The 13,385-nt window shown below is 35.7% G+C and overlaps 1 protein-coding gene across 1 annotated transcript in view; it reads right to left on the bottom strand.

Moving 5' to 3' along the window:
* Positions 1–13,385, bottom strand: part of ABCB11 (ATP binding cassette subfamily B member 11) — a 78,986-nt gene that overhangs the window by 27,514 nt on the left and 38,087 nt on the right. The window contains exon 17 of the mRNA XM_011360129.1: positions 8,508–8,604. Within this exon, the coding sequence (XP_011358431.1) occupies positions 8,508–8,604 (97 nt within the window). The remainder of the gene's footprint in view (positions 1–8,507; positions 8,605–13,385) is intronic.

Genomic DNA, 13,385 nt, shown 5'->3' with positions numbered 1-13,385 from the left:
TTACCCACTTTGTTTGAGAAAGGATTTTAGGTGGCTTATGTAGATCTGTATTGATTTTTTTTTTTTTACTTTTTCTATTAAATATGCTACAATATCTAATTGTACAAAACTACTAATTAGCATTCTCTAATTTGCCCTTCAGGCAGCTGAATGTCAGAAACATACAACAGCAAGAACTTTAAATATTTTGTTTACAAAGTCAAAGACCACATTACCAATTTCATTTAAATATAAGCCTGGTGTCATGTTCGTGTCATCATAGTTGCAAGCCAGATAGAATACAGAAAAGCAACTCAGCTGCAGATGGATATTAGTGCCTCCATTTCAAGTTCTCTCTTGGCCTGCCCTCAGCACTTGTACTTGTCATGACTACTTACTCCTGTAGCAAATACTTCTGTTCAATGATGTTATCTCTGACTGCTTACTAACCCAAGGAATCAATGCCAGAGAAAAAGAAAGAAACCTAAGAAAGTGTAAATGGAACAGGCATAGAAAGAATGGGGTTCTTGGATGAGCTCCACACAGCCACCAATGGAATATTTTAGCTCTTTAGCTCTTTGGGGCTTAGTTACAGGATCCTCAAAATGAGAGAGTTGAACTAAATTGTTTTGGGTAGGCAATTTTCTATGAGTCTCTCATGTTTCTGTACATCTTGTGAGTCTCTCATGTTTCTGTACATCTGTACATCTTTGTTCAGACTATTTTTTCAAGGATGTTTGTATAGAAAATAGCCTTGGAGAACACAGATGGTATCTCCATCCCAAGAAAAAGGCAGATGTGCTTACTGCTCATTATAAAAGAGTCAGGCTACTCAAGCCTGGGATTCCTCTCCTGTAACAACCTGCCCCCACTTCCTTTACTAGTATCATCTGGCCTTCTTTGCATCAACTTATAACAAGCGGGGATTCTGTTGAGGAACCAGTGTAAATGCTGTACTGTGGCTACTGCTATTGCTGTGAATAATAAAGTCTTTTGTCTCTGACTCAGGGTTGTCATGTATTCTGTCAGCATTCCTGACATAGGTTAACTTGATAACTTGCAATAGAGTAAAATTATCAGATCCTTTACATTTCTAGACAGTACTGGTGTCCAGATCTGGATGCATACTAGATTCATGTGGGTCTATGATTAACAGTACAGATTCCTGGGTCTAATCGCCAGAAATTCTTAATTTAGTGAGCATAAGCGTGCATTTGTGTTTTAAAAAAATTTTCCTCAGGTAAGTCTGGAGACAAAACCTATTTTGTGAGATCATCATCAGTACTGTTTAGATCTCCAAGACTCCTTCCGGCACTAAATGTCTAGGATTCCATGATTATACACTTTGAAAGTATCAGCTCTACTATACTATCTTGGAATATTGAACTCCAACGTTTCCTGGAACCACTACCCCACAAGATGGTCTACCCATGGCCTTGCATGACAGATTTCCCTGGCTTTCTGATACCTGAAGGTATCCCCAACCCTAAAAAACAATACTTAAGAGCATTACAATACATAAAAGCAATGCTATGTTAACTTTTGTCTAGTAGCTCTCATGCCAATATTAACTAACAAAAAGCAAAAAATTAATTAATTTGAATAATTTTCTTTTGTCTGCTTTTACTAAAAATTTGACTTTAAAGGTAACTGTTCCTTAACCACAAAAAGATGTGGCTATTAAGACTGAATGATGCAAAAACCAGGAAATCTGTCCCCAAGTAATTGACTTTTGATTGACTTTCATTTAATATAGCAAACAGAATACTAGAAGAAAAAATAAAACAAAATATAATTAAAGTCATTATATACAGAACAGTTTTCTCTCTAATTTCGCAAAGCTAAAGACAAATTTATTCATCTAAAAAAAGCTAAAAGATGAATCGAGATGAATAAAGATTGATAAATTCACAGCAAACCAGTAACTCAGAGATGAAATTATGTATGTGTTTCCTCACTATGGAGTTCCCGCCTCTATTGTAGCAATGTCAAGTTACGCAATGCTCATCCATTTATCATAGGTAAAGAAATATCCTGCCAGCAACTTCAGTGCATGAAGGACAGTGGCTCTCATTCATCTTTGCTTCCCTAACACAATACCCAGCACATAATAGGTGTTCAATCAATGTTTATTAGATGAAAGAATGAATGAAGCTTTTATGTCGATCGTGCATACATGCAACAAAACATTTACTTTAAAAAATACTGATTATATACCTACTAGATGGTTCAATGCTAGACACTGGGCTTTTCCTAGTTACCCCTTCTGTTTTCTTACATACGTTAGGTGAAAATAAAACTTCTTACTTAAATTTTGTGTCCCGCTTTCTACATTTTGTTACAATCCATTGGAATCTCCTGCCTTGAAAATGACTTTAGGATTTGATGATACCAAATGTAACTATGACAACAGAGCAGAGATTCTTCAAATGAATAAATACTGACAGTCATTTTTATGGCTCCTGTCTCTGTCCTCTCTTTTAACCAAATGCCTAAACACTATCTTATAAGTTAGCTATGGTGAAGTGATAGGTTTCTAATATTTAACTCTTTAGGGGAGCAGGATTTTACCACCCCAAAATATATTTCTTTGGTGTGAGGATTATTTTTCGCTGATTATTTTTAAGAAACAAAAGACTCAGGAGTGGCTTCTTATCTTCCCCCTTAACTGCCTAAAAGAATTTGGGTAGATGGCCTGTTCCAGAATGGGAGATGTCAGCAGAGATAACTACAAAGATTATGAGCTAGGTGTGGTAGACTGGGGGGAATTTAGTAAAGCCTGCTTATTAAAGTTCTCCGTGTCCCTTTGTCTCTGCATTGCATAGCAAACATTTACTTTTCCCATCTTCCTGTGAATTGCTTTTCTGTTCTTTGAAGTCCCAGATCTCTACTCCCTTCCCCTCAGCTCTGAATAACACCTAAGGCTCAATTGTCTGATTGTCTTTGGGCCTTATATTCTTATGGAGCTCCTGTAGCAAATACTTCTGTTCAATGATGTTATCTCTGACTGCTTACTAACCCAAGGAATCAATGCCAGAGAAAAAGAAAGAAACCTAAGAAAGTGTAAATGGAACAGGCATAGAAAGAATGGGGTTCTTGGATGAGCTCCACACAGCCACCAATGGAATATTTTAGCTCTTTAGCTCTTTGGGGCTTAGTTACAGGATCCTCAAAATGAGAGAGTTGAACTAAGTTGTTTTGGGTAGGCAATTTTCTATGAGTCTCTCATGTTTCTGTACATCTTGTGAGTCTCTCATGTTTCTGTACATCTGTACATCTTTGTTCAGACTATTTTTTCAAGGATGTTTGTATAGAAAATAGCCTTGGAGAACACAGATGGTATCTCCATCCCAAGAAAAAGGCAGATGTGCTTACTGCTCATTATAAAAGAGTCAGGCTACTCAAGCCTGGGATTCCTCTCCTGTAACAACCTGCCCCCACTTCCTTTACTAGTATCATCTGGCCTTCTTTGCATCAACTTATAACAAGCGGGGATTCTGTTGAGGAACCAGTGTAAATGCTGTACTGTGGCTACTGCTATTGCTGTGAATAATAAAGTCTTTTGTCTCTGACTCAGGGTTGTCATGTATTCTGTCAGCATTCCTGACATAGGTTAACTTGATAACTTGCAATAGAGTAAAATTATCAGATCCTTTACATTTCTAGACAGTACTGGTGTCCAGATCTGGATGCATACTAGATTCATGTGGGTCTATGATTAACAGTACAGATTCCTGGGTCTAATCGCCAGAAATTCTAATTTAGTGAGCATAAGCGTGCATTTGTGTTTTAAAAAAATTTTCCTCAGGTAAGTTTGGAGACAAAACCTATTTTGTGAGATCATCATCAGTACTGTTTAGATCTCCAAGACTCCTTCCGGCACTAAATGTCTAGGATTCCATGATTATACACTTTGAAAGTATCAACTCTACTATACTATCTTGGAATATTGAACTCCAACGTTTCCTGGAACCACTACCCCACAAGATGGTCTACCCATGGCCTTGCATGACAGATTTCCCTGGCTTTCTGATACCTGAAGGTATCCCCAACCCTAAAAAACAATACTTAAGAGCATTACAATACATAAAAGCAATGCTATGTTAACTTTTGTCTAGTAGCTCTCATGCCAATATTAACTAACAAAAAGCAAAAAATTAATTAATTTGAATAATTTTCTTTTGTCTGCTTTTACTAAAAATTTGACTTTAAAGGTAACTGTTCCTTAACCACAAAAAGATGTGGCTATTAAGACTGAATGATGCAAAAACCAGGAAATCTGTCCCCAAGTAATTGACTTTTGATTGACTTTCATTTAATATAGCAAACAGAATACTAGAAGAAAAAATAAAACAAAATATAATTAAAGTCATTATATACAGAACAGTTTTCTCTCTAATTTCGCAAAGCTAAAGACAAATTTATTCATCTAAAAAAAGCTAAAAGATGAATCGAGATGAATAAAGATTGATAAATTCACAGCAAACCAGTAACTCAGAGATGAAATTATGTATGTGTTTCCTCACTATGGAGTTCCCGCCTCTATTGTAGCAATGTCAAGTTACGCAATGCTCATCCATTTATCATAGGTAAAGAAATATCCTGCCAGCAACTTCAGTGCATGAAGGACAGTGGCTCTCATTCATCTTTGCTTCCCTAACACAATACCCAGCACATAATAGGTGTTCAATCAATGTTTATTAGATGAAAGAATGAATGAAGCTTTTATGTCGATCGTGCATACATGCAACAAAACATTTACTTTAAAAAATACTGATTATATACCTACTAGATGGTTCAATGCTAGACACTGGGCTTTTCCTAGTTACCCCTTCTGTTTTCTTACATACGTTAGGTGAAAATAAAACTTCTTACTTAAATTTTGTGTCCCGCTTTCTACATTTTGTTACAATCCATTGGAATCTCCTGCCTTGAAAATGACTTTAGGATTTGATGATACCAAATGTAACTATGACAACAGAGCAGAGATTCTTCAAATGAATAAATACTGACAGTCATTTTTATGGCTCCTGTCTCTGTCCTCTCTTTTAACCAAATGCCTAAACACTATCTTATAAGTTAGCTATGGTGAAGTGATAGGTTTCTAATATTTAACTCTTTAGGGGAGCAGGATTTTACCACCCCAAAATATATTTCTTTGGTGTGAGGATTATTTTTCGCTGATTATTTTTAAGAAACAAAAGACTCAGGAGTGGCTTCTTATCTTCCCCCTTAACTGCCTAAAAGAATTTGGGTAGATGGCCTGTTCCAGAATGGGAGATGTCAGCAGAGATAACTACAAAGATTATGAGCTAGGTGTGGTAGACTGGGGGGAATTTAGTAAGGCCTGCTTATTAAAGTTCTCCGTGTCCCTTTGTCTCTGCATTGCATAGCAAACATTTACTTTTCCCATCTTCCTGTGAATTGCTTTTCTGTTCTTTGAAGTCCCAGATCTCTACTCCCTTCCCCTCAGCTCTGAATAACACCTAAGGCTCAATTGTCTGATTGTCTTTGGGCCTTATATTCTTATGGAGCCCCCATATGTTTGAAATTAAACCTGATTTTGCTCCTGCTAATCTGTCTCTTGTCAATTTAATTCTTAGACCAGCCCAAAGAAACAAGAGGGGTAGAGGGGAATTCTTCTTCTCCAGCTGTTGGTGCAGTTGGCGGGATCTTCACCAACTGGAAACTGCCTGCTCCAGGGACTGCTGCAGCTGAGAGATCCTGGGACCTCTGACAGGAGCCGGCAGAAGGTACGCATTCTTACCACGTCAGCCTCCTTGACCTCTGTTGTGGGGTCTGGTGGACGCTAAAGTGGTAAGAGTCCTTTTTCTTTGACCAGCCAAAAGAACAGACCTTAGTTTTATTTCATATGCCATCTTGTTTTTTAGTCAGTATCCCTAAAAGAGATGCCTAGATAGCAGAGACTGAAACTTCTAGCGTGCAGGTTTCCCCTTATCCTAGACTGAATTTTATCAGCATTACCACTAAGATCGGACCCTATTAATAGGAGCCAAAAGTACAGCTTAGAGAGTAAGGAGAAATGAGCTGTTGTCTTAGGTCTGTCACCAGCTAACTGTGAGACCTTGAGTCAGACATGCTACTTAGAGTTTGGAAGCACAGACTTCTTAGGACCCATCTCTTCTATGTTTTCAGAGTCAAAACTCTAAGAGACCACAAGGTGGAGATAACTCCTTTATGTAAGTAAACCTTTTACATTGTGACATAAGATAGAACATTTCCCAATTAACAGAAGGTAAGGCTAGAGCTTCTATATCAAGATGAGAAAAGGGAAGAATTTCACCAGTGCTTGGGCTTGCAGAATTTAGTTAACTATTAAATATTTTAAAATTTACTGGGATTAAAAATTCTATAAGTTAAAATTTATTAACCACAATTCTACTGTTTCCTTTTAAAAATTCTACTGTTTCCTTTTAAAGAATTCTTTAAATCTAAAAGACTAATATAATTATCATACGAGCAAGCAGTGTTAACAGAAGCATAAGATCTTTTGGTTTTGGAGCTTTGGCAAAATCACATTGGCTTCCCTGTTATTTTCTTCCTCCTTTCTTTCCCTTAACTAGAGAATAAATTGGCATCTTTTTTAGTTACACTGGTTAACATTTGAGTTTAATTGTTCCATTCTAATTTATAATGCTAATGAGTAGAATATTATATGGAGCATTTTTATTTCTCTAAAACTAATCTCTATATTTAATTTAGTTTCCTTTTATTTAGATGACTCTCTTCTGAGTTTTTCCTGCAGCATAAGAACTCCTTAGATATCTGAACCCCAGGTCTCCAGGGAATCTGATTGTGCTCTGCAACTATGCTGGGCCATCTACCACCCTGAACAATAACAACAATAAAATCAGGTATTTTTTCCTTCCTTTCTAACTCTCTTGCTTTTATTGTCAAATGTTTACCCAGCAACTAGGAAAACAGACACATAAAAATGCAAAAATTGAATATGATTGGCACTGCTTTGTTTGAAATTTCGGTGTAATGTATGGCTTTTTTTCTCTTGAAGTTCTATTAAATGCTTGGCATGTTTCTTGTATTTATTAGTGGCAGCACCATAAACATAAATGAAATACCTATTTCTAGAACAAAAAGAGGACTTGAGTCCTTATTGGCAAAATGCAGTAAGCAATTATGCTTGTTAAAGGTTTTCTGTGATTCACTCTGCTGCACCTGAGAAAAAGTGTTCTATGAAATTTATTTAAAATGACTCTATTAAGTAGTGGGACCTCGATTTAGCCATTATTAATACATTGAAACCAACAGAGAGCCTTAATAATTCTTCTATCTTCGTCACAAGATCATAAGTAGTAATGAACTTTATTCCAAATGGTCATTATGAACCAATGTTTATAATTACTTCCAAAATGGATTGTTGTGTTGAAAATTTTAAGATAATTTGAAATTACATTATGTCATACATAATGAATGTGGTTGTAATTAAAATATTCTCTGACTTGCTTTGATAAATATTATGGTTTATGTTTTATTTTATTGTATAACTTCAATTTTTTATACTAGTTTTAAAATCTTCTATGTCCTACTAGGTGCAAGGCATTGAGCTAGGTGCCCAACTTGATATAAACACAAATGATATATAATCTCTAACTTTAAAAAGCTTGTAATTTAGTAAGGGGATAAGACAACATGACCACAAATAAAGCTCAGTAAGAAAATTGCCATGAAAACATTCAAGTGAAGAATAATGAGGGATCAAAAGTGAGAGTGTCAAGGCTGAAGCATAAAGTGCAATGTTTAAAAAAGGCTTTGAGGGGGAGGATGGTCATCTTATGTGACCACAACAGCTTTGGATACATGCATCCTGATGAAGAAAGTTTTATATTGCTATGTGTTGATTCCTCTCTTTCATTTTTGTGTTGTTTTAAATTATGTTAAAATTAATAGAGTTGATTAGTTACTACAGATGGTAACTAGACTTAAAATAGGGATCCTTTTGTAAGATATGTAAATGTCAAATCGCTATTATGTACATCTAAAACCAATAGGATATTTTATGTCAATTATATGTCAATTAAAAAATGTGATAATTTGTATAAGGCTAGCTTTATCAAATACTTTTGGTGATCAAACACTTTTGGCAAGGTTATTACAATTTAAAAAAGAGTTTTAAAGATTTTTAGAAAAAATGTTTTCAGATATTCGTAAAAACTTTAAAATAACATGTACATAATCAAATAATCTGCTAAGTACATGTAATTTGCCTATGTTTATTAGAATAGTATGTCTAAGAACTATTAATTAACCTTTAATACTCTAGTTTTAGTTACCATGTATTCTTAAAAGTAATTAATTAATGTTTGTTTCTTCAAAAATATTGTGTAAAATTTAGAGTTTCCGTCAGACCCTAATGTGTTCTCCCATTTAGTCTGACTTAGTGAAATACTACTCAATATAGGCCTTGAAAACTCATATTCTATCTTTAAAGGGCATACAGTAGTCCCCAGGAGAGACTTCTTCCATTTCCCCATGAGAGCTTGGTATCTGACCTTTCTGTCTTCTTCATAAGTAGATTTATGATTTACAACAGCTAATGGAGATTCATGTACCAGGTAAGAAAGCTGAGACCGTTGCCGGATGGAAGCTCTGTAAATAAACAAAAAGATGAAAGAGTCTGTAGATTATGGGCAGATTGGAACAGGACTCGACTGGTATCCAAGTTTACAAGTGTCAAATAAACAGAAATGTTTGCCAGGTCACATGGTAACCAGATAAGGGAGCTTTCTGGTTAAACTTGACAGAGCTATTCTTAGGGCAGAACTAATCAGTGGGGTTGCTCTAGACCCCAAGCTAGACCCTGATTCAGAATGTACCCCAGGAGAGAGAATCAGAAGGGAGGCAAAGTTGTCCCACTAGTCCACCAAAAAAAGTGTAAGATTCAATTTCATTCCAAACTCACGTGGTTCTGATAATTGCTATAATGGCAATGGATCTTTGCCTTTACCTCCCTTCTGGTTGTAGGCTATGGTTTTGATATCTCTCTTCTCTCCCTCTCTTTCACTCTCTCTTTCTTCCTTCCTCCCTCCCTCCCTACCAGGATGTCTCCCACCTGGATACCAATGAGGTAGTAGGAGGAAATACAGCCCCTAGTGAAGTTTTCTCCAGCCTATGTATCGCCCCTAGAGATGCATTTAGTCAACAAATATATTACGGAAATATAACTGAGTTTGATGTAGTCATTCATTCATTCATTCAAGAGGTTTACTAGGCACTACAACATGCAAACCAATGCCAAGTGTTTTGGGTGATACAATGACTGGTCAACCACAGACTTCTCCCTCAAGGAGCTTAAATCTTATAGAAAAGCAGCACATGTACCCAACTCTATTGTAAGGAAGAATGTGCTAAGTGCTATAAGGCAGATTTGAATTAAGAGTATGGAAATTTAAAGGAAAAAAAATGTATGACATGTGTTACAATGTTTTTTGTAGGCTAGAGAGAAAAGCATTTCTGATTGAAGAAACAGTATAAAGAGAAGCATAGAATGAAGAGAGAACAGAGATACTCATTGTATATATTTAGCACAGGACAAATATAGGAAGTGATTGGTTCAGGTATGTCTTTTTTCCCCTGAGATTTCTGGGAAGGAGACTCCTACTTTTTTATAGGTTAAACTTGAAAGTATGTAGCCCTGGGAGCTGCTGGCAATTATGTCAAAACTCTTAAGGAAAGAAGGTTCCCAAAAATGAAGCAAATACTGAAAATAAAGTAGAGCTGAGAAGGAAAGAGAGAGAAACTAGGAATATTCTCCTCAGACTAGTTACATAAATTGATTTCCTCCCTTTAAAGGTTAAACAAGGTTGGGTTAGGTTTTCATTCATTTGCAAATAAGTCTTAAGTGACAAAGGCAACCCCGAAGACTTGAAAGGAAGTAACCTTATTGAAGCACTTAATCTTAAACAATTTGGTGTAAAGAGACAGATGTTAGTGATGAGGAGACCTGCATCAACTGCTTTAGCGCAATCTAGATGGAACCATTCACAAGTCTCTATCATTTGTATCCAGGTGAAATTAGACTAAAATAAACATCAGGGCGGTGTCTCCCTACTATATATGCTCATCAAGACTTCTTGAGAAGGCAATAACACATTGACTTAATTACTCTAATTTGTCCCCACATTTTGTTAATGGTACCCCCATCCTCTTAGTCACCCAGGTTCAGCGAGGTACATTTACCTCAAATCCTCCCTCTTCCTTTTCTTGCACATTCAAACTCTTACAAACTTCATTATGACCAGGCATGAAACCACTCCCCATCCCTATTCCCTGCTATCAAACTGGCCTCTGGGACACCCCAATTCCCTCCCATCTGGCCTGAAGCTCTAAAGCAAGCGTATTTTGGGGGGCTAAGGTCGAGCTGTCTTCTCCAGAAGGTGTGAGGAACAGGCAAGTGTCACCTGGAGAGAGCAGAGTGCATGACAGGGCTAAGACTTAAGGTCATGAGGCTAACGTGAAACTCAGAGCACTGGACGCCATAGTAGGAGCATGTGAAGAGGAGAAGGCATCAAATTCCTGACTACTTCCCAGGTCTGAGCATGGGAAGACCTATTTCCTTGTCCCCTCAGATTTCTATTATTTTAATCCTATATTCTTAAGTCTCTCTCCCTCTTCCTATTCCCCAAACTATTCCCAATGAGACAGCTAAGCAGGCACCCTATTTGTCAGCCATCTCCCACTGTGGTCTACCATAAACACCAGAGTTAAAATTCTATCACATCCCTTTTCAGAAACCTACAGCATCTCTCTCTCCCATTCTTAGAAGCTGTGTTACCACTTCTCGCAACAAATAAAAACAGCTAATTTAGGGAATAAACACTCTCTTGCTCTCTCTCTTTTTCAACATTATTACTATTGTCCATTAAAATGTTCTTAAACTTAAAATATATCACTAAAGAGGAACTTAGCCTTCAGAAAGTCTGGAGCAAGGAAATAAAACACAAATTAATATTTCACTTAGTCATCTTTCAACAAAAAATCTGTCAGCATACACAGTGAGATATTTCTAAATAACCTTCTTACTCAAACTTATACATATTTCTCTGCAGAAGATTGATAGCTACTTTCTGTGTATAGATCATATTTCTCATCCTAGTCAGCAAAATGTAGAATTTGTGAGAACTTATAATCAAATAGAAAATGTTCATATTTAAAATGGTTATCTGGTCCTAATAATAAACTGTAAGTAAACTGCTTAGATAAGGTAGAATTTGGTTCATCTGAAAAGTTAGGAAAATATTTATTTTCTTGTTGACATAACTGCGAAATAGATAAGTCTTCTCTTAGCAACCTTTAACCTAGTGATCAAAGGGGATGCTTAGTTATTTTCTGTGTTTAAGAAATTAGTTGATATACTCAGGTTGTGATTCTAATGACTCTTATAATTTAATTCATTTTTCCAATCTGCAAAGTATGGTTAAGCATGATGCCAGAAGTCTCTAAAAATTGCCTAACAATTTTGGCAATTTTTATAGTTTTTAGTTTCTAGGATAACTTGAAGCTATGACTTTATTTTCCAAATTTAATAAATTGAATAAAACTAGCAATTCATGAAACTTTTCTGAATAGACGTGTTCTCGAAAGGAAAAATAAAAAAACTCCAAGCATAAACTTAGTGAATTATTCTTTTGCTGTTAAAAATATATCTGTGTTTGAACTACTTGGAGTTGTTACCTGACTGTTTTGTTTTAAGCCTCTTTAACCACTTTTCAATAAACAATTAGCTATCTTGAATGAGCAAGTTCTATAACTGAGCCTTTGCTCAAAACTTTGCCCTGAGCTAAATATCATAGAAACGGTAGAGCAGAGGTAGAGAAATATACTCTCAGCCCATTACCTACTAACAGTCTCCTAACCTAAAAAAAAATCTTGAATAACATTTTCATGAATATAGACAAATAGTACTGGGCAGAATTCTTCTTAACACACAGACTTTGAACTTTAAAGGAGCTGTTTATTGAAACTTTTAAATCAGGATGAAAGACTAAAGTTTACAGTCTTGCTAATAACATACTCCAAAAATATGTTTTGAAAGTGAATACCCATATAGTCATCCACAGAAAAATAAATAGCAAATGTTTAGGAAAATTCTCTTTAAATATTATAAAGTACATTTCTTATTTTATTTAACTAAGGCATGGTTTGACTTCGGATGGGTTACTCTGGAAGCAAAAAATGTTTGAATTCATTGTAACTTAATACGTTAAAGAGTGGAGCTAAAGGAATGAATTTGACCGCCATAGAAGATGGTGCTTCATACCACAGTTAGCTTTGCAGAAGAAAGACTAAACACAGATTTTTTTTTTTTTAAATCTCCTTTCTAAACTCAATAAGTAACATTTTAACTATAGAGTGTCTCTATCATGATCCTACCCCCGATAAGATGAGAAGCCAAAGTTAAACAAACAATTCCCAGGAAATGGAAACAGAAATGTCAGTATAGCAACCCAGGATTTATTTGCATGTTCATAGTATACAAGATCTGGTGCCATGCCCAGGGCTCTCCTGATAGCACCCAAGACATTGCCTAAAGATCACAGCTGCAGAAGGCTTCTAAGAACATTCGGAAACCTTGAAATCTGTCCCATGGCTTGACTTACCTTAAACTAGCCTGGTAGCTCCCTCTGCTAAAGGTCTGTTCACTCTCAAGGAAGGCATCTTCAGTTTCATCTTTTCCTATTCAACACAACATGAAGGATTCCTTAGTGTATACAATAAGTAGAATAAAATTATTTACTATGTTTGCCGGTCATATCATTACCATGTCTGATGCTAAAACATTCTATTAACTTTATTGCAATAAATAGAATTTAGTACTTGTTCAGCACATTTTAATAAAAAAAAATCAAAATACTCAGCAAGACTATATCTTTTGAACTATATAATAGACCATGTGTTATCACCACAGAAATAGATATCCTAGAGCATGAATCGTAAAAACCTTAAGGGAAGCCTACTAGAAGTGGAAAAAATGATAGACTCATCAATTTAAAACATATATATATTTTTAGAATAAATCACCTGTTAACTATATACAACGATATAGTTATACCCAATTGTAGACTATATAATTATACCAAGTGGAGTTCAAAAATTGAGAAGCGATATGGTAGTGAAAGTTTGGAGTGGTTGGTTAATGTAGATTGAAATAAACCTCTAAATCTAAAATTCAGATTGAAAAAGAGAAGGTGCATTATCGTCTGAAATATCTATCTACATTAGTAAAAACAAGCATAAAACATTTTAGTCATCGATTAATTCATTCAACCAATAAGAATTGAGCTCCTACCGTGTGCAGGACACTATAGGAAGGAAGCTAGTTTATAACAAACTGGGGAGAAAAAAGAGACAGATGGAATTGAAAGTTCTTC

The sequence above is a fragment of the Pteropus vampyrus genome, unplaced genomic scaffold, assembly GCF_000151845.1.
Source record: "Pteropus vampyrus isolate Shadow unplaced genomic scaffold, Pvam_2.0 Scaffold2, whole genome shotgun sequence".
Lineage (NCBI taxonomy): Eukaryota > Metazoa > Chordata > Mammalia > Chiroptera > Pteropodidae > Pteropus > Pteropus vampyrus.
Note: the sequence above shows the minus strand (reverse complement) of the source record. Positions and strands in the feature narration are given on the sequence as shown.